This window comes from Sardina pilchardus, chromosome 5 (assembly GCF_963854185.1).
Source record: "Sardina pilchardus chromosome 5, fSarPil1.1, whole genome shotgun sequence".
In the NCBI taxonomy this organism is placed as follows: domain Eukaryota; kingdom Metazoa; phylum Chordata; class Actinopteri; order Clupeiformes; family Clupeidae; genus Sardina; species Sardina pilchardus.
Genome location: NC_084998.1, coordinates 15,303,313 through 15,325,520, shown reverse-complemented (window position 1 = coordinate 15,325,520; position 22,208 = coordinate 15,303,313). Strand labels below are relative to the sequence as shown.

General features: G+C 40.0%; 1 protein-coding gene across 2 annotated transcripts in view; it reads right to left on the bottom strand.

Annotated features, from left to right (window-relative positions):
* Positions 1 to 8,555: 8,555 nt before the first annotated feature.
* opcml (opioid binding protein/cell adhesion molecule-like) overlaps positions 8,556 to 22,208 on the bottom strand; it is a 111,330-nt gene continuing 97,677 nt past the window's right edge. For both annotated transcript variants that reach the window (XM_062536616.1, XM_062536615.1), the window contains 4 exons: positions 11,276 to 11,419; positions 10,920 to 11,040; positions 10,562 to 10,713; positions 8,556 to 9,564 (listed from right to left, as the gene is read on the bottom strand). In XM_062536616.1, coding sequence (XP_062392600.1) covers positions 9,458 to 9,564; positions 10,562 to 10,713; positions 10,920 to 11,040; positions 11,276 to 11,419 — 524 coding nt within the window. In that variant the 3' untranslated portion in view covers positions 8,556 to 9,457. The remainder of the gene's footprint in view (positions 9,565 to 10,561; positions 10,714 to 10,919; positions 11,041 to 11,275; positions 11,420 to 22,208) is intronic.

Here is a 22,208-nt window from a genome sequence, read left to right as displayed (position 1 = left end):
TGATGTCATTCAGTAATGTAATGAAGATTATCTGATACGAATAATTTGCTTGTCTAAAGTTTATTCCACTTTATCAAAGGTAGATGAGGATCTTAATCCCCTGTGGAATATACTATTCATATACAGCATTTATAATTGCTCAGATACATGTTTGCTTAGCACTGTACAGTATGTATGCGGTGAAGAAAGGACAGGATCATAGTCAAAAAGGAAGCAAAGCCATCTGGGCCCCCAAAAAGAAGGTGCCGCATGTTCCACATAATTAAAGCATCTCAAATAGATCAAAAGGCTGTTTCATTCTTCCCTCTCTCCCACTCTCTCCCTCTCTCATGTAGAGCAGTACAAAGTGAAAGATAACTGATTACTGGAAGTATGCAGCTCTCTCCATGAAATGGTGACAAACTCCTATTCTGCTTGTCTTCTGAAATAGACTTCCTAGTTCTTGCAAAGTTGAATAAATAAATAAATGAGGAAAACAAACAGCACACAATATGCTTGTACAAGATCAATGCACTTTGTAGTTTTATTTGTACCCAATCTGTGGTGAGACATTTTGTGAAAGCACATTTGAAACCAAATTTTACAGTAATGGGCTTCAACACAAAACTGACTGTACATGTTAAAAATAATTGTTTTATTTAGCTGTGAAAAATGCTACAATCCTGTAATTATTTGTTAATGTTTAATCTTGAAGTCTGCTATTTTTTTCTAGCAGTTAACACTTTTTTAGTGAGCATTTGGTCCAGTCGGTCTTACCATCTGTAAACACAAATTGTGTGTTTTTGCCATAAGAAAACACTTTTAGCTAATTAACTGTTGTTCATAATCCCAAATTGAACCATAAATACCAAAAGACTAATTAAAATGTCTGCCCAGCCACAGACAAGTGGAGAAACACATGTTTCCACCATGTTGTCTGCAACAGTAGGAGCAGTAGGCTGTAGTCAGTTCAGCTGCAATATTTCTTAATTTAAGAGTCTTTTGACCTCAGAATGGCAGAGTGAGATGTAGGTCACGTTAATAGTTTAACAGCTATATCTCCCATGCACATTTATGTTGGATTTATCTAGCATGGATGTATTTCAGGAGCCAGAGGCCCTGAAGGACGAGTATTTTCCTTTGTAGGTTTTGGGAAAGTCTGCTTTGAGAAATAAGTCTTCATGAACTCTGACTGTATGATCCAGAGGTCCAAGAGAGTAGGAATTATATAGTGAAAGGGATCACGTAACTTGCTGTGGAAAACTGCCTCATGGCTGGCGTCGGGCCTAAGCCAAAAGGTTCACAAACCATATTGTCACTGTTCAGATACAGTAGGCTACTTAGCAGACATTAGCAAATCAATGAATTGTTTATTCAGCTGTACTAAACAGTTGACATCTTACCTGAGGTGTTGTCTAATAATCAATGTAACAATAGACAGTAGCCATTTCTTAAAACGTGAAAGATTTTCACCCCCCCCCCCCCCCCCCCCTTCTCAAAGACACAGCCAGGTTGCTTGGGATGCTATCCACTTGTTCATTTGATTAATCTGTAGTTGGTCCCATTGTCCATATTGTAGGTGGAATTGACTGAAAGCCGCTGCCACTCCGAAGCAGGTCAAAGGATGAAGTGGCAGGTAAGTGAATTTGAACAGTTAATGTTGCTGAGGCTTACACCAGCCTATGGAGAATAAATCCATTTTGAAGCCTCTTATCGTTGGACTCTTGCATCACCGTGGTCTCAAGGGCCTGCAAGCAGCACAGGGAGCTCTGACAAAAGGCAAATGGATTGCAATCATAAGATCTGTGGGGAGAGAAAGCTCAGGCTCCTACCTTTAAAAAAAAAAAAAAAAAAAACGTCGATACAGCAGTACTGGTACACCAGTAGTCTACACTGGGTCTCTCAGTCCAGTCCAAGAGATGAGCAATCAAAAATTCTCTTACAGTCTCGTCTCTCCGCCCGGTGTTGGAGTCACGACTTGGTAAACTTTAAGTTTTGATGGAGAGGGTATTCCTCCGTGGAACATGAGCTGCACTCTCACTGAACACCGCAAGACCAAAAAAAAAAGTATTGATAACGCACACTTCAAAGGGTAGCCCATGAATGGTTCTGAGAGATGGGAACTGCTCTGTTTAATATTTTTGCCTTCAACAGCCATCTTTAGTATTCTTGTCATATATTATACATCCATGGTAAATCTGAAGCTGAAAGGTGAGCGTATGTCCCACTTACAACAGTATCTAGCAGAGGTGCTGCTAGAAAATGTGGGCCCCTATGACAGAAAATAATTCTGGGCCCCTTTCATAATAGTATTATCAGGGGGGCTCCCTGGGGCCCCCTATCAGTGCTGGGCCCTTAGAATCGTCCTAACTCCCCCAACTCCCCCAACCTCTTACAACAGTATCTAGCAGGGGTGCTGCTAGAAAATGTGGGGCCCTATGACAGACAATAATTCTGGGCCCCTTTTATAATAGTATTATCAGAGGGGGTCCCTGGGCCTGGAGCCCCCTCTCAGTGCTGGCCCCATAGAATCGTCCTAACTCCCCCAACCCCCGTGAAGGCTTGAATAGATAGTTCACAAGACATGCCTTGTTCCTCAGGGAGCATTGGTCTCAGTTACGGATAATTGCGATACGGATACCCAGCATCAGTACAGCAAAGAACATGACCATTGTCTTCCTCCATTTGTTCTTCTCTTTAAACAATTCTGACTGATACAAATGCAACATGAATGTGGAACATCAAACTGAAGACATAAATGACTGTTATGGTCAATGAGCTGGAGTGTCTGACCCACTAGTCCGAGCGAGAGGAATCCAAATCCACAAGTGTTTTGATATCCAAAACACAGCATGTAAAGCACAGCAAATTGAAAATACAAAGCTCAGAGGTTCTAATAGTTAATTCAAATGAATGATTGGTGAGAAAAGCTGAAGGTTGTCTGAGGATCAATGTAGCAGCTTCTCCTTGAGAACAGGGTTGACGACAGTACAGTGGGTTCCAGCTCCAGCCTGTAATCCGGGTCAACAACATCACCTGCTCACATAAAACAGCACAAAAGTATGAGACTCTGAAATAAGTTATTTTGGCTCCTACTCAATAAAAAAGGAAAAGAAAATGACAGCGTACAGTAGGTCAATGGAATTGACCTAAGTGGTGGCACTCAACTGAATGCACTTCACAGAAAGATCATCATCATCAACCTTTTTCTTTCATTCAGGGAGAGATTGACTGAGCATCAAACTCTTTTACAGCAATGCCCTGAGTTTGCAAAACATATATTACATCTTATTACGTCTTAATATTAGTCAAAGCAAGAACATTACAGCAGCCATATAATCAATCATACCCATACAAATTGGTCTAGTGATACAGATCTATCTAATTGTAATAATTCTTGCAAATTGTTCCATTTATTGGATGCGAAAAGTGTAAAAGCTAATTTACCAAATTCAGATTTAATTTCAAGAGTGTCAAGGATTATAAATCCCAGTGAATGTGTGTTGTGGCAGATTTCATGTTCAGAAGAGAAGTAAAAAAGTACCTTTTCCAGTGATGCCTTATATTCAAAAGGGAGGCAGTGCCTTTCCCTCCTATAAAGGGAAGACCATCCTACATTTTGGAATAGTTTACAGTGACGAGCTCTGAACCCATCCCCAGTTAGGAAATATACTGTGGTAAACTCCATCAAGTGATTTCAGTGTGGAAGGGGCTGAATGCATACACAATGTCACCATAGTCTAGGACTGACATTATAGTTGCTTGTACAATGGTCATTCTGTTTTCTAGAGAGAAGCAAGGCCTAAGCCTGTAAAGTGTACCCAATTAAATTTTTACCTTTTTTGTGAGATCAAGCACATGATGGTTGTCTACTTTATCATTAAGCAAGGCAGAGGGGGACCTGTACCTCCATCTGAGTTATCTATGTTGGAAAGCAGGCTGGGCAAGTCTCAAAGACGAGGGGAAATTGGCTGAGGTGTATCATCCCCTTGGGGTCCGCTGTGGTCCACTCGCAAAAGGGCTGGGCTTAGCGTGCCTTGCTTGCCATTACCTCAGTGCCAGAGGAGATACATAAAGTTAGGGGTGCTCAAGTTTATTAATTCAGCATCACCTTTGCCAGCTGCTTCCACAGCGACACACACTTGTTTGATCTAGTTCCCTCAGTCGGAGGTATTCGTTTTCAGCACAATGTTTATCTTTAATATGGCCCACATCTGGGCTTTAGGAGATTAGTTCACACACCTTACAAAGACACCACATACAGGAAAGTGTACGAGCCTAAGCCTTTGCTTTGCTGAAAGACACACACATTCTCATTGAGGGAATTCAAAAGGCAGGCACGCGAAATCACAGGAGTAATTACTGCAGATAGACTTCAGACTTCAGCAGAGGCCGAGCGGCGTAACAGGTATAACTCGGAATTAACAGGCGCACTCTTGCCTGGAGGTTATCACACCTCAAGAGTTCAAGAGTGAGCACGGAACAAACTCCCGTAATTGGTTTAAATAGCCCCTCTAATGAGGGGGCCGAGATAGTCCATAATCACAGGCGTCTCAGGGGGGGGGGGGGGGGGGGGATACTGACATGACGCCGTCGCTCTCGGGGGGATTTCGTGGAGGGTTTCTCCAGATCTCTGTTCCCGTGTCACCCCTCAGGCAGATTCCGGAGATGTAACCGGCCGGAGCTAATTACTGGTCTTCAGGCCGAGACTGTTTAGCTGCTCTGCAGGACTGCGCTTCGCCGGGCTTTCAAAAAGTTTCAAATGGGCCGATTCCACCTGCTGATTTCAGCAGATGCCAGTCCCTTGATTTGCATCAATTTCCATTCAACAGCAAGCATTAATATTTCTGCTTTTGTTCTCATATTTTAAACTTAAAACGGCAGAAACCATACCTACCTTCTATCTTGTAGCAAAGTCTCCAGCAGTGTTTCCAGTGGTCATTCATTGACTGGAAGGGAAGACTTGGGGGTTTTAATTGCAACTGCCCACACCTGGAGTGGGCGTGAGCTGTATCGACCTGAATACATCTCTCGGCCTTAGACCAATATTCACACACAAAGACACATTCAGACACACTCTGTCGCTCTGCTCCTCACCTCCACACACCCACCACTTCCAAACATTCCCTTCCATTCATGCATACTGTACATCCACTGCAGTGCTTACCTCATCGGCATGCTTCATCACGACTCCTAAAGAATTCTAGAAGAGGACAAAAAATCTGTACATTTTAAAATGTAGTTTGAGAAGGCCTTGACCTATAATGACTGCAATTCCTGACCTACAGTAGAATGGATTATTAGCCCTCTAGCACTTTACACTTTACTTAAATAAGCTTATTCATAAAGAAATGAATATGTAGTTAACTGAATGTAGGAATGTATCGTTCTTAAAAGGAACCTGTGGATTTTTAATAATTTCAGAATGGGAAAAAATGCTCATTGATACCCATTGTTTAAAGTATGAATGCAGTTTGCGTATAAAACAGAAGGGATGGGAATTGACTGTCTTTGTTTTCTGGGACCACTGCAAACATCAAAACAAACACATGCTATGCATTTCCCTCTGGCTAGTCCAGGTGGGCCTCTTTATCTAACCTTACAGGGCTTCCCTTTGGAACATGTGGATGCTTGTTACTCATTCAAAATGAGCAGATGAATAAACAGAAATTAATTGGTTTAGGAGGCCTTTCCCTTGCTATGATTTTACAGCAACGGGCAGATATTGTTTATTTTTCCCCTTTGGTCTTTTAATCTGTTACCTGTTACACCCATTCCTCATTTATCCTTTTAGCTAAAGTTTATGCGTACAAACTTTAGCAAAATAAGACATTTATCCATCACCATCATATTTCATATTTCACCTTCATTCTCCCTGTTTCGACAGCCTTTACTGTATAACTTCTTTTTTTCATACCTAATGACATTGACTGAACCAAAAATGTTTTTTCTTTTGTGACTCAACTTCCAATATCCCCATGTAGAGGGAGGTTTTCACTTGAATTGAATATTTGTTAATGGAAATTAGATTGTCATTGGTATTGAACTGCTGAAATGACACAGAAGTTACCAAAGACATCAAATATTTACAATGTCATTTTTCATTGTTGGGAAAAGGTCCCCTTCGGTTTCCCCTAGGTGGCGCAATAGAATAAAGTCAAATTAGGTCCAAATGTTGCCACATATTGGCATTGCTGGAACAAGGGAATTTAATTAAAAAAAGTTTATGCATGAAAAAAAAACATTGGAAACATGCTACCAAGTCTCCCAGTGTATGAGTGTTTATAATTTCTTTTGGTCAGTCGAGTCATCATATAACATCTGCATTATTGACTTTTAAAAGTGAGTGAAAGCACATTATTTCAATCATAGCTACGATAACAAGTTATCCACAAAGTGAAAAGAATCACAAACATATCAACACTACATGAGCTGGTAAAAACAGGCCAACATCTTCATCTTTATTCACTTTGTTACAAATACATTTTCAGAGCTGTACTGCTATTTAAGTAACTTGAGCTGAAAGACTGAGAGCTGTCTTACATTTGATTTGTGTTTAACACAACAAAACTAATAATTACACATTTAGTACAGGAAAATACATACGACTTTGTTGTTTTGCATATTTGTTAAGTCATTGACATCCCATTCTGGTAGTTGCCAAAGAAAGTGGCAACACTTGACATCATGTATCCTTTAGAGTTGAGCAGAGCGGAGTCATTTTCTAACTACACAATATGTATTGTTCCACAGTTTGACCTATTTAAACTATACAATCTAAGTCAATATTTGAAGGTGGTCTGTTTTGGTGGGTAGGCTAGGCATGCAGCCAGTGTTTGGGGAAGCTTCTTGTCATATACGCCAGGATTATCACCTTCATGAACTCTTTTCCATGAATTGTAAAACTATATTCCACAAATAACCACCTGTCCACATTCACAGGAAATTGCTTATATTATTGTCTGTCTTTCCATCACATTACCAATTCCACTTGAATTCATGAGGACTCCTGTGCTGCATCTGTCTCAGAAAGGGATTTTCAATAACGCTTACTGTACATGCTATTTGATGACACTCAAGTTCAACAGCTTGAACATTTTCCAGTGGCTGCTGGAAACGGATATTGTATTAACTTCTGACTTCTTGATAGTTTTATAATGCAGCCATTCAGAACTATTCCCATTTTGCACAAAATAAATAACAACAAAACAATCAACAAGTTGTTTGACCATAAATTGCCTTTCCCTTCTTTTTTTGTATTTCATAGCACTCAAATGCAAACACAATTTGTGAGCAGTGTTCAAATGAGGTCAAGTGTTGATTATTTACTTATAAAACATCTATATACGGAGGTTACATTTCTGTGCACACTTAAGCCTGCCAACTTATCCTATTAACTAGAGGGACAGGGTGTGATATTAAGGATATCATTAACAATTTCATTTCTTGAACTGTTTATTTTCAGACATACAGTAAATTCCCACAGGGCTCTTGCTAAGTGAAGACTTTGAATTTTAAATGCAGCTTTCATCAACTGCTTGAGGCCTTGACCAGCCTTTTCATCATTCTCCAGGCTTCATCTGTGCCCTATTGTCAGTGTTTACTGAGGGGGATATTGCCTTTCTTTTTTCCTATGACACACACTGAAATTGCCCGTTATCATCTGTGAATTTGTACTTGATGTGTGTGTGTGTGTGAGTGTGTATGGTTGTACTTGTGCACACATTTGTGTGCATCTGTCTTTGAGCATGTGTGAGAGTGTGTGTGTGTGTGTGTGTGTGTGTGTGTGTGTGTGTCGGTCTGCAGGGATGAGTGTGCATGCGTGCATGCCTGTGTGTGTGTGTGTGTGTGTGTGCTTGCGCTTGTGTGTGTGTGTGTGTGTGTGTGTGTGTGTGTGTGTGTGTGTGTGTGTGCGTGCGTGAGTGCATCTGGGGAGGCGGGAGTGTGTGGAGGAGTGGGAGAGGCGGTGGGTCTCATGGCCTGTCTCGTCCTGATAAGTGGACGCTTCTGGGATGAGCCCAAATTTCTACATGAAGGTGTAAAATGTGCTGCTTTGATAAGGTTGGTCAGGTGAGGATGCAACAGCCTGAATGCCTCCGCTGCCGATGTTACAACCAGCTGCTGTATTACTCCACAACGCCTGTGAGCAGTGATCACCGCTGGGCCAGAAAGACTCGACCGACACATATTGAACAATCCCCGTTTCAAAATCAGCTATCACGATTTCAAAAACACTTTTTCAAAGGAAACAGAATTCGCTTTCGCAAACAAATAAAGAGGTCTTACTCTTCACACGTTCCAGTGTGTTTCTGGGCTTTGATATTGGCTCTTTTTGGTGTGAAATAAAAGCACAACTACTACGTGAGTTAATCAGACTTGCAGCACCCTGTAGCAGCAGATGTACTCTTCATGCTGGGCACTCGCCTTGTTGTGTTGCCTTGCCTTGTATCTCCGTGTTCAGATGCCTTGAACGTTATTTTTTCTAACATCAGCAGAATGTTGCCTTTTTTTTTTTTTTTTTTACTGGGGTGCAACTTTCATGCGTTTACCACACGTCAATAACACTGAAGGAAGCATTCTGTGGGATGACATTTGTTTATTCTTAGTGCTTCACATGTTTTTTTTGTTTTGTTCCTCCCACCCCCATTAACCAAATGATTTCTTTTTTTGTTGTTGTGCCATATAACCAACCCAACACCTTCTCAGTAGCTATTACTGGAAGAGAGATGGCTCAGGGGAAATCATAATAAAAAGCCACACTCACCTAAGACACCAGCCTAGCCTCTTGAAAAAAATGATTCCCATGTTTGTCCCTCATGAGAATCTCTGAACATCAGAATACACACACACATACAGGTCCGTGAAGCCAGGTCAGGGTAGTGTAACCTTGGCGTATTAATAGAGAGAGAGAGAGAGGCTGACAAAATAGCCATCATTCACACAGTTCACTGTCATATTTCCGATTGGTTGAACAGTGTCAGAGTGGAATACTGGTCTTAGTGTGCAGGACTAAAGACCAACATACTGTATGAGCAGATGTAATACTTCAATGCTGTGATATTATGTTGTTGCATACAACTGTAAAAATACAGTAATTGAACAATCACGTTGCATTATTTCCTTCATTACAGAGAAAAGAAACACAGTTTTTTTACAGACTGAAACAAAACATGACACACCAGCAATCTCAATATACACCTCAATATTGGGCAAAACCAGTCAACTATTCACAACAGTACTTTTTGCTTATCGTTTCACATTTTTTTAAAAAGTGTAATCAACACAAACATTGACTCCAATTTCATTTTGGTTTACATTTCAATGCCTTCCACTTACGTCGTACAGTCCGAACTGAAACTTTAAAACAGTAAAGTTGGAGTTGAATTTTGCGTATTATTATCTTTTTTTTTCCGTAGAGCTTGAGTCTGCTATGCTGTTGAACAGACAGACACAGGGAGAAGGGGCTGCTGCTTTTACATCAAAACTTGAGGAAATAGGATGTGAGGAGGGTCAAGAGCAGAATGAGGTGTTTTGGGAGGTGAGAGACCGCACTGTTGATGTCAATCATGTCCTGCATGCCAGGTCCTGTGGAGATAACATGTACTACTGTAAATAATTAAATAACACTCACGCTATCACCAGGGGGGGACCTGGCTTCGGTTGTTGTGTTGTTCAGTTTTGTTTTTTTCTCAATTCAGAAAAGCTTTCATCAAATTGAGAAAATCACCCATAATCTGACACACTGTGGTTAAGATAATCAGAGTTATGGGTTACATTTGCATTCATAATGTCCTTGTGGTCCCACCTCACAAATATGTTACATTGCATTACATGTATTCATTCATTAGCAGACACTTTCATCGAAAGCATTTTATAGAAAGAGAAATAACATTCAAGCTACCTAAGTTAGGAAATATTGCTGCATCTATAAATACCTTACTAGAGGTAATTGCTACTAAAATACATTTTATGGATACATTAGAAGCAAGTGATATTTGAAGGATTGTTGAAATGATTATAAATTCAGATATCCTTGGCTGATATTGCTCTAAACTGCACTCTTAAACCCAAACAGCAATACCCAGAAAAGAATGAGTGATTGGTTTCATCTAAAACATGAATGCAAATTATTAGAAAAGATGACACCGGCTCCTTACTGTAAGAGACTAGCAATAAGAAATCTGAAGGCTGTAGTTTGAAACAGATATCATGAGAGGCTGATAAGCTGAGGACGCAAAAGTATGTCTGTGTTGCATTCTGGCACTGACTCTCTTTTTATAGCCCTGAATACCACAGCTCCACAGAAAATTCAGCAAAATGTGTGCAATATTGTACAGAATTCCTATGTACCCTTAGTCATAACACTGTCATAAACATTTAATTAACATGTCTTGGTAAATCCAATTTATTTGCTAGTGCTACTCAAAATGGCATTTCACATTTCTGTTTGTGAAAATAACTGTCATGTTGCGTTGTTATAGTGACATATTTATATATATGGTTTTGTTATAGTGACATATTTATATATATGGTTTTGCATTCTTATGACAGCGGGATCATGCCATGTGTCACCAAGCCTTACCATATAAGATGATGCTTGCATTCGTAATGCCCATAGTGTTTATAGCGACGCATGTGTAGTTTCCATAGTCTTCCTCAGACACATTGAAAAAGGTAAGCATGGACTGCTTTCCTTTGTTTTCAATCCTCACTCCATTAGGCCCGTTCAGGAGTCTACGAAAACAAGCCAATCCAAACCACAGACATGATAAGCTAACCAGATACACTTGAAGTTGTTATTATAGGTGAATTGACCAAGGCACCCTTTAATTCATAGGCTTAATCATGAATACTCATTAAAAATGCCACAAAGTGACAAAGTGACATAATTATACACAATTGAAGTTGTATTTGATGCAAGTATGGTAATGTACACTCACTTCCTGTCCTCCTTATACCATTCGAAGTCAGCCAGAGGAACTGCGGAGGCCTCACACTGTAGCATGCCTCTCTGGCCGACTCCAATTAATGTATTCCGTGCTCTCGAAATGACAGGGGGATCTGCAGATCACACAGAGTAGACACATTCACAGCCTCACATTCAATTACTGCATATAACAACACTTCTACAGTCTGGCATTCATTTACTGTAGATCAGCACAATGCCTATTTTAAAATCTGAGGCTGAAACAGCCAATTTGTCGTAAATACAGTACAGTCGAGTCAGTCAAGAGAAACTTCTACGGAAACATGAAAAAGATACATTTCGGAACACGGAATCTAAATTCTAGCTTACAGTTCACGGTGACTCGCAGAGTCCTCACGTCCGGGGTGGAGACATAGTTGGTGGACATGCACTCGTACATGCCAGACTGCTCTTTGGTGATGGCTGTGATCTCCACGTACTCGCCCTCAGTAATGAACCGGCTAGTAGGACCACCTGCAGGAGAGAAGAAATAGTCCAAAAAAAGACGTGCACTTTATTTTCAGAAACTCTGCAACCATTGCAGAGTCGTTCAAGCAGAAGTAAAAAAAAAAAAAGAATTCTGTGACATTTACATAATTTTAGTCTCCGAAGAGACTGCTGCCTTTCGAAGAGAGCAAGGGGGAAATTATGAATGGGCACAGACGAAATGAAATGGAAGATAAGAAAATGGATGACTGGGACATGGCAGCAGTACTCTCACTAATATACGTCAGTGTGTCAACAGTCTCCCATTTTGTGTCCCCGCGTGGATTCTAACCATGCTTATGATTGCACTGCAAAAAGGGACGTGTCAAAATGACACATTATGAGTGAGTTCTACTACTGTACACATGTTGTGTGGCTGGCTGGGTGAAAAACAAAGTTCAACTATCTCAAATATCCAAACAAAATGCGTACCTGCAAAAAGGTGTATACCTTTTTGTTTGTTTGTTTGCTTGTTTTTGTTGTTTTTCTTGCTGCACAAAAATAACACAAAATCGTGTAGTCCCTGAACTCACTCATAATGTGTCATTTTGACACATCCCTTTTTGCAGTGTAGTTTATGACTTGGACCTCAGCGTGACTTGGCCCCAAAGTGATGATGATATTGGTCATATGTGGCATATGCACTCATCCACTAGTGCTGGCGAAAACATACTGTAACCACTTGGCTATGTTGTTTCATGTTACATTGCATAAGTCACTTATGGATGTTGCTTGCTGTGAAGGAACAGTGTCAATAGCCTATACCTTTCCAAACAATGTAAATGATCTACTGTTCATAGGGATTTTGCTTATTGAAAATAAGGCTGTTGGGCTGTTCAGAGCAACATGTTTTGATATCTTCACAGACATTGTAAGATACAACCCTTTTATGAGCTACAATATATGTATTGATTTTCAGCCTTTGGTAGTGCACTGAGAACACATTACCTATGTTGTGTCCATGCTAAGGAATATTGCAATAACAGCAAGCCCTAATAGCTTGTTATGAAAGTCTCTCTTTCCCCCTCAGACACCAGTGAAATTGAGACATGACTTTTTTTCCCCCCCTAATGCCCATTACACAGAATATTTTCAGACATTTTAATTGTGCACCAAACAAACCAATTACAACCAAGCAGCATGGAGCAAATATTGGTTTAATAACCTCGGTTGTATCCTAATTTTTTGAGGGGGGTGGGGTGGGTGGGGGGGATTTTTATCTTGCAGACAAAGATAGTAAGAGAGTGTTAGGAGTGCAGCCATTACACCCAGCGGCTAATCCATAGCTCGTGATGAGGCTATCTGCCCATGCTGCGGAAAGATTATTGCAATGGGAAGGAAGTTATTGAGGGGGAGAACCCATGATGGGAAATAAATCACAACTTCCCACAGCTTGCCGTCGGAGAGGCAACACGCTCGTTAGATCAAGATTGAAACACAGCCACTCTCTCTATATCGCTCTTCAGGTAGTGGGCTCACCGACGCGCTGGGCCCATTCCGCGAAAAAGCATACCCTGGGAGAGACACACACACACACACACACACACACACACACACACATGCAGGTCTGCTTCACACTATCAGGCATATGTCTTCAAATCTGACAGGGAATGGATCTGTGATGGCAACAGGATATGATTACGCACACAGTGTCAGCGAGTAATCAGGTGTGTACGACTACCACATCCATGTTACAGTAGGATGTACTGTAGCCATGATTGGACCTCCAGAGAAAGGCCCAGATGGGCCTGAAGATGTGCTGTTGGCAACTGTACATGTATTTATGGAAAATTATGCACCGTCCGTTATATCCACTCCACCATTAAATCCTGAAGGAGTTTGCAATGGCTAGACTCCTGCTGTGTAATAACAGTTGCAGTGGTTCTCCAGCAGGTTGGATAGTAATGCAGTCGTAGGAAGCTCATGGAGGAAGAGCCCAGCGTATTTGCTGTCAATGATTATATGTTCTTATTGTATTTCTCAAGTGAACTGTATGTTGTGATTAGGGCCGGGACTTTAGCGCGTTAATTACGATTAATTAATTATACAAACATTAATGCATTAAAAAAAATTGACGCATTTTAATCGTATGCCTATTTATTTTTGCACCGCGGAACGTTTCTCACTGGATGAGTTTCAGACGGACCGATTATACTGGAGCACCAAGTAACGCGCATGAGTTCGGTTCAGACAAAACAAACCACAGTGGCACAGTGAACATGAACAAAGAAGCTGATGTGACCGCGTTGGTTGGCCCCGTGGATGGGAAATGTTGTTACAAAAAACGAACGGATGGAAGCGTAGATAAGAGCATGGTTGTGTGCAACCTATGCAACAAGGACGTATCACCGCAGGTATCACCTCAGTGCAAAACATAAAGCAGCTAGCTGCTAGCGTGGACAAAGTATTGTGATTCTCCAGACACTTGAGGGAAACCTCTGAGCTTTATTTATTAAACAAATAGCAACCGAGTTGCTGTTACAGCCAACTCACGCTTATAACAGTAATCCACCGCACCTAATTCCATGTCCAACTTTCATAGACCTAAAAGAAACTTCACACTCAGAACCGCATACAAGCACACACGCACACACACACGTAAACTCCGCCCCCCAGTTCCCCTTAAAGGGACACAACAATTTCATGAACTCAACTCAAGGTAACAGGTGACACAATTAACAGGATATCACAGTATTATAGTTTACAGAAGGTCTACCTATCTATAGGCTACATGAATTTCTGAAAATGTACTATTTATAAATATGGTATTGCTACACTTTATGGCAAAAATGGCACTGGTCTGTTGGACTTATTAATAAACAATATTTGTGTTGCTTAAGCTTAGGCCTATGTATTCAGTCATTATCCAATAGTAGGCTATACTAAAAATCCATGTGAAAAAAAATACTTCTCACTGTTCTCAGGTCATATATTTATATACAATTAAAATGCGATTAATTTCGATTAATTAATTACAAAGCCTCTAATTAATTAGATTAATTTTTTTAATCGAGTCCCAGCCCTAGTTGTGATGTTTTGGCAATTGTAACTACATTATTTAGCTGTCCATCAAAGACAGTAATCACATATTTGCACAATAGAAACAAAGGCAAAATGAAGGCATGTACGTGGGATGAGACTTGAAAGTATCCTTACTTCATCAGTGGATTGAGAGGGATGACACACAGTTTTTCTTTTTTTCGGTCTACTCAGCTCCAATTATTTTAAAAATGCTCAGACCTTAGAAAGCGACTGAAGGACACTGAAACAGGCTCAACTTAAGTCGAACCCATCAAACAAGCCCTTGAAATGCACTTAACTAGGTCAGCGATTCTCAACATTTAAATGGGTCATTCTGCATCTTTCTGAATGCAACCTAAGGTTGTGCAAACGCTTGGGAAAAAACCCACCCTTGTTGTGCTTCATCTTGAGACCATGGCAAATTCTCCTACTACAGACTGGAGAGATTAGGCCTGTGTGTGTGTGTGTGTGTGTGTGTGTGTGTGTGTGTGTGTGTGTGTGTGTGTGCGTGTGTGTGTGTGTGTGTTAGCGCATCATGCTTCAGGGTTTACAATGAATTAAGAAACAAATTAGCGGATGGCATTACTCATATAATAAGATTTCGCTCTGCTAATGATTTCATAATCAGCTACTGACCATTATTAATGTTTGTCAACGCATCTTGCTGTGATAGGCAGTCTGTATTTGTAATGCAAGCATAAGCACACATGCCATCCAGCCCTCAGAATAAGACACAGCTATAGTGATACTATCAACCACATTACCACTATCCTCACCATTTTTTTTTTTTTTTTTTTAATCTACAACCCCAAATCAGGAAAGGTTTGGGCATTATTTAAAATGTGAATAAAAACAGAAAGTGATAACCCATATTTCGCTGCATGAGGGCATGTTTACCACTGTGCTGCCTCACCTCTTCATTTAACATTCTGTAAATGTTTAGGAACTGAGAAGATCAGTTGCTAGAATTAGAAATGAGAGAATGAAAATGTCCCGTTGCTGCCCAATATAGGTTTTCAGTTGCTCAAGAGTATGTTTTCATTCCGTAACACATTTAATTGAACAGGTCTGGGCCACAGACAGGCCAGTTTAGCACCTGTCCTCTTTCTCTGTGCATAAATACTGTTTAAATACGTGCAGAATTAATTTTGCCACTGTTTTCCTGAGATATGCAAGGCCTTTCCCAAGAGAGACATTGCCTGGATGGCAGCATATGTTGCTAAAAACCCTGTATACATCATTCAGAATTGATTGCACCTTGTCAGATGTGCAAGATGCCCATGCTGTATAGGCACTAATCATCTTCATTAGATGCTAGGTTTTGAACTGCATGAGCAGTATAAAAAGTTGGATAAGTTGGACAGTTAGATGAGCCCTCTCATCTTTAGCCCAGAAGAGTCATTGATTTCCAAAAAGAATGGAAAAAGTTGACTGATCTCACCACAGAACCCTTTTCCACTTTACCTCCATCCATTTGAAATGAGTTCAGGCCCAGATAAGACTAGACAATGGTATTTCTGTTTACACTAGCATTTGTGAATTGAGTATCAAACTGTGCTCATAGACAATTGTTATCAGTGGTTTACCGATGATTTTCATTACAGAAACAGGTCTGATTTTAATGCAATGCCATCTGAGGCCCAAAAGACCACGGCCATCCAATATTTTGTTCAGCTCTGTCCCTTGTTTGCAATGATTTCTCTGGATTCTCTGAATATTTGAATGATATTATGTACTGTGATGATGAACTCCCCAAATACTTTGCATTTTCCTGTTGAGAAGCCTTAAACTTGTATTGTTTCATCATTTGTCCACACACGTTTACACAGAGTGATGAATACCTCTGGGATGCTCTTTTTCAATCATCTCTCCAGCATTGTCTTGGCCCCGTCCCAACTTTTTTTGAACGTGTTGCTGGCATAAAATTCAAAATTAACATCTATTTTCCATTAAATGGAATATACTGTCATATACTGTGTGCAGCTAAATGTGAGTTTAAATTTTGTGATTTTTATTTTCACTTCACACAACGTCCCAACTTTTTCCTGATTTGGGGTTGGGGTTTGTTTGTTAAACAATAATGACATTGCTTCAAATGTGGCATAATCACCACCCTCTCTTCACATACATGTAGCACATTTAGGCTACAACTCACACCCACACTCTCATAAGCATGCACACAGAGCTTTCCTTTATAGTACTATCTGTATATGTTGATATCATTTGAAGTCTATCTGATATTTCTTTCCCAAAGGAAATGAAGAAAATAGTTGATACAAAAAATATCTCTACTTGTGAGAAGTACTGTGGATGTGAATGATAACTTATTTTATGTCACTGCCAATCTGCATGGATAACTCATTTTGCACTGCACTGGCAAGTCTATGTCTAACAGATGCTTACTGGTGTGTGTTTGAACTGATCATGATTGCATATTTAAACTATCCCTGGATGAACTTTACTGTCTTATCAGACACTGAGCTGAAAGAGCCGAGCAGGATTTTATATTGCCAGTCTATGTAAATGTATGAAGTTGCAGCAGCCTAATAGTTCCATCACAAAATGCAGTATAAGCCGCACATTGTGGTGGCTGCCTTGAACTTACGCTTTGAAATCGTGTTAAAAAATAAGCCAGGATATTCAAAAACCTGGATACATAAATAATGCCAGACATTCACAGACAACAATGCTACAAAGTGAGACAGTACACACTGACAGAAAGACAAATATGTCAATAATCTAGACATCACTGAATTAGAGTGTGACTTTGGTTCAAGATGATAGAGAGGTTTTGAGGGGAGTTTCATTAACTGACTGGTGATCAATTCTTTTAATGAAATTCACTTCCCTCTTGAGAATAATGGCCATCATATTTGGCAGCTGTCTTTGCCTGGTGTCAATCGTTTGTCATTATAGAATAAAAGAGCTATTGGCATCTGACAGGATGACTTATTTGTGCTATAAGATTGGCATTTCCTACATTATCAGTTAAAATGAAGGTGATGCTGAACACTGGATACTGAGCACTATAGCCTGGTAATTACACTATGACATGCTCAGACAATAGTTATCAAGTATAGTCTATGCTATGCTATGCTATGAGTGCTGTTGGTGTGGTCCAAAAGGCAGTACAGAAGCCCAGGTGGTCCACAGTTAGCATAATCTATCCATAGCTGAATAAAATGGATATTACAATGGTTAACGTGCATTTTCTATTGAACTCTGCGGCTGTTATCAAATACCTCAGGCTATCAGTACATTTTACCCCATGCCAACGAAACTTTGTGCTTCACAACAGGAGGTCCAAAATTATCATAATAGCAAGCAATGCTCTTACAGTTATGCCACTGCCACCGACATGAGATGTGAATCTGTGTAAAATGAGAATTTGTCTCAAAATACTATATTACAAGTCATGTCAAAAACTTACAGCACATCAGAGATCTAACGGAGGCGTACGGAAACCCTAAAATATTAGCCACATAAAAACCCCATACTTCAAAAAAACACCAAAAACACAAAGACATTTTAATATTATTAAAAGTACCCATGTATGAATACATTTCCATCAGAAACTCACAGCTTTTCATCTCGCAGTAAAAAAAATAATTTCTCCTTACGTCAACGATCTCTCGAGGGCCCCATTTGGAGGCTGGGCCAAAGCCCTAGTGGTAGACAAAAGTCACACTTTTGAGTTGGTAATGGAAAGAAAAAGGCGAGGTGGAGCAGGCTGGGAATACGCGTTCTATTTGGGCTTCATTGGGGATGTGACTGGTTTAATAACATGGAGAAGGGGACTGATTGTGCATAAAACACAAGAGTACGGCTTGATGGCTACGGGTTTTGCACTCGACTTAGCTGCGAGACCAGCAGTCATTAGCCGTTCCACCAGGGACCAGCACAATGCCGGGGATTTGAAGTAATCATGTGGCTCACTTACACCTCCAAGCATTGTCAGAGTGCAAGCTCTTGTCGGAATATGCACAGTGCTTTAACCTCAACTTTTTTTTTGTAGTTCACAGACTTGTTCTCCCCTTAATTTTAGATTAATAAAATTGCCACCTTCTGTTTCTTTCTTTCTTTTTTTTTTAAAAAAAAAAAGAAAGAAAAACACATTGTGGCACCATTATGTGGGCACCATTATGTATGGTGTTAAAAGCATTTTAATTTACAGAGAACTGTTCTGTTTACATAACATATAACAAAACATTTCCTATTAATGCATTAGTATACTCCATCCATAGGCCATGCACAGAATTCACTGCACTGCATTACTATACAGTACCTCAGACAGCAGCGACTAACCTCTCTGTATTAGCCTTGCCCCCATGCAAAGATGGGAATTATTGCAACTGAGTTTTCTTTCACAGCACATTAATATCTCTGGCCCCTATACAAACGTGGACATACTTGCCACTTAGTTTGCTTACATAGACCATCGACATCCTTTTAGAGACTATTTCTGTCTTAGTTTTGCTCCCTCTTTCTTAAGCACCCTCCATTTCTCAAGTGTACTTTTAATCTGTTTCTAATCTTGATTGCAGCCGATGACAGCGTTTGACATTGAGATAGATTGGCTCTGCAGCTTGCCCTGTGAAGGTCTGTCATCCGTGCAGAGAGACAAGGACACCTGTCAGGGTACGAGCAGTGAAGCAAGACTCTCTTACTGTAACACAGCGGGCATGCACACACACACACATACACACGTAACCCCAGGAAAAACCCTGCAGGTGGACTGAGTGGATAAAAAATATACTGTGAAGCTAACAGCAAAGGACTATAGTGCCATTCAATACACACAATATGCAATTTCAAGACGGTCTTCAATGCTATGTGTGCCGACGTGCCTACAGTACCTGTTCTCATAAATGCTGTGGCTACACAGCGTGAACGCATAGTTCTCTGACACGATTCTTGTGTAAAAATGGAAGATGGGCTTTATTTAGAAATGACACTGAGGCTTTTATGCTCCTCCACACATACACACACACAGGAAGGGAGAGAAGGAGGGTGAGGGTGGTGGTGGGGGTGGGGATGGAGTGCACAGTCTCTATCTGTTATGAACGGCTGCCAGAGACCATAAAATCACACCGTATGAGTAGACTGTGAGCAGAGGTAGAGCATGGCCTTACTCAACCTCCCCATATCCGCACTCACTTCACGGTGATAAGGGATTATGTGGTGCTATATGGACTGGCACGTCTTACCAACACCCTCTAAAAAAGTTCTGTATGTACTAAAAACAACACCTGACTTCATTTAGGCTCAACTACTGAACAAATTATGTAGATCTTTACAAGTATCACAATCGCCTAAAATTATACTTTCACCAATTGTAACTTTTGTAGAAAGGCTGAATAACAACAGCATAACAACTGACTATTCTACATGTGTTCATCAGACCAGGAAGCTGCTGTTTCAGAACTACAAAGGCAAAGACCGAAAATTTTACATTTTCTCTGTAGCCTCTGTAATAAGGGACACCGTGTCATAATTTATGAATGTGAAATCCAATCCTCATACTCTATAAGGGGGGAGGCACGTTTTCCTAGTGCAAGACGACTGGGACAGGGATGAAGGTTCAGGACTTACGGCCGTATGACAACTGACAACTGCCGATCAAACAGTTGTTACCTTAGTCTGATTAAGGGCTAAAATATCAGTAGAATATCATAAAAATAGGAATAGTAAAAAAAGAACAAGGCTGTAAATCTTCAACTTTTAATTAAAATGTGTATCATGGCCTTTCCGACTCCTGAGCTGATATCAAGGTGGCATGTAATAGTCTTCAAGTCAATTATAGACACCCATAAAAGTACCAGAGAGAGTGCCCTGCAAAAATCTAGTCATATCAAACTAAGATCTTCTCTAAAGAGCTTCTGAAAATAGTTTGACATTTCTACCTTAGGGAAAATTTGTAAAATGTAATGTGTAGTATTTCAGGTATCATCTCTTGTGTTGTCTAGGCAACAGTAGCCTAACTAGTTAATAACTGGACTGGGCCCCAACAATATACAAAGTACATTCCATAAGAAGAAAATTCATCAAAAAGTATATTTGGGCAAGCAAAACATGCTAGTGATCATGTTTGGATAATTGCATGTTTCCATACTAATTGTGGTCTATGTGGAATAAAGGGTGCACAGTTAAACTTCAATCATAACATGAAGCTTACCATAATAATAATAATAATAATAATAATAATAATAATAATACATTCTATTTACAATGCACTTTACATCAGTGATCTCAAAGTGGATCTGGACCTACTGTACTACTGTTTAGTTTAGGCTACACTTAAACTGAGACTACTATACTGATAATACTGATAATAACAATAACGAGAGTAATAGTAAAAGTGATTCATGCTACTTCAGTTCTTTGATCAAGATGTACATTCCCAACCGCCCATTGCGATCTTCTGAGGAGCGTCTGTTATGTCGACAAACCATTCATGCTAGGTCAAACTGTAGATCCTATTCTTCAGTGGTTCCGTGTTGGTGGAATGAGTTGCCCAGTGCTCTCCGTTCCAGCAACAGTTTTGGATCTTTCAAGAGGGGTCTTAAGGCATATTTGTTTAATATGCACTTAGTCTTTTGAGCGTTTGTTATGTGTTATGGTTTGTATAATAGTATTGTTTTGTTATAATTTGTCCATTGTTAGAATTTTACATTTATTCTGCTATTGTCCTTAAATTTAGCCATACCATGCTATAGTTATTGTTATTATATAATTAACTGAGTGACTTATTTGATTGCTATTCTCATTTCATTGTTTTATTTCTCATTAGGTTAGTGCTTAATTGATTGTTTTATTGATAATATTGCTATTCTCCCTTTTTGTAATTGTTCACTGTTATTTAATTTGTATTGCTATTTATTTGTATGTCGCTTTGGACAAAGGCGTCTGCTAAATAACCATAACCATAACCATAACCATGTAATTAAAATGTACACCAAGGAGCACATCTGGGATGTAGAGAGCAAAAAGACTGTATCAATATAAATTCAGTAAAGTGCCATGAGGCTGGAATTAAGGTAAACATCAGTGTCCTCACTGTGAAAGAGTACATCTGTTTGCTTTCATGTTAGCATTTGACCCACATCTTCTCACTATAAAAAGCAAAATATATTTTCAGCCAAGAAGCTACTTCCACTTTCCTGGCTTGCCTCTAGACATTGACAGAATGGGGACAATTCATTTTGATATATGATAATAAAATATTGCTTTCTCAGCAAACTAGGAAAAGGTTATGTGCAAAAAAGATAACAGTTTATTTCTCAACGCTCCAATTACCACAGGATGGGCTCATGATTGAGCCAAACGCGCTAGCATTTCCTTTGCGTTGTATTTAGCTTGACCCATGACACAGTTTCACAGGAACTAGCGCTGGTTTGATGTACCTTACACCGGAGTCATCTCCAGTTCAGAGGCATCTCCAGTTCACCTGCTCCTTCGGTTTCAAAGCGGAAACTTTCGCTCACATCTCCACTTCTGTCGCTTTTTGTTAAGAGGTCGTCTCAGCAATTTGATGGACAATTTCCCTAAATGGAGTAAACGTCTGGAGGAAAAGTGATATCCAGATCAAACCTAAGAACAATCCCGGTGAGTTCTGTTGTCCAGATGGTAGTTCAGAGCCCACAGTGATATATCAGCATGCCCAGCCGCCACTCCTCTACCATCCTTTTTTTCCCTTTTTTTTTCAGGCTGAGCATATTGATCAGACAATTTGTTCCACTTTGAACCTCTGTGACTA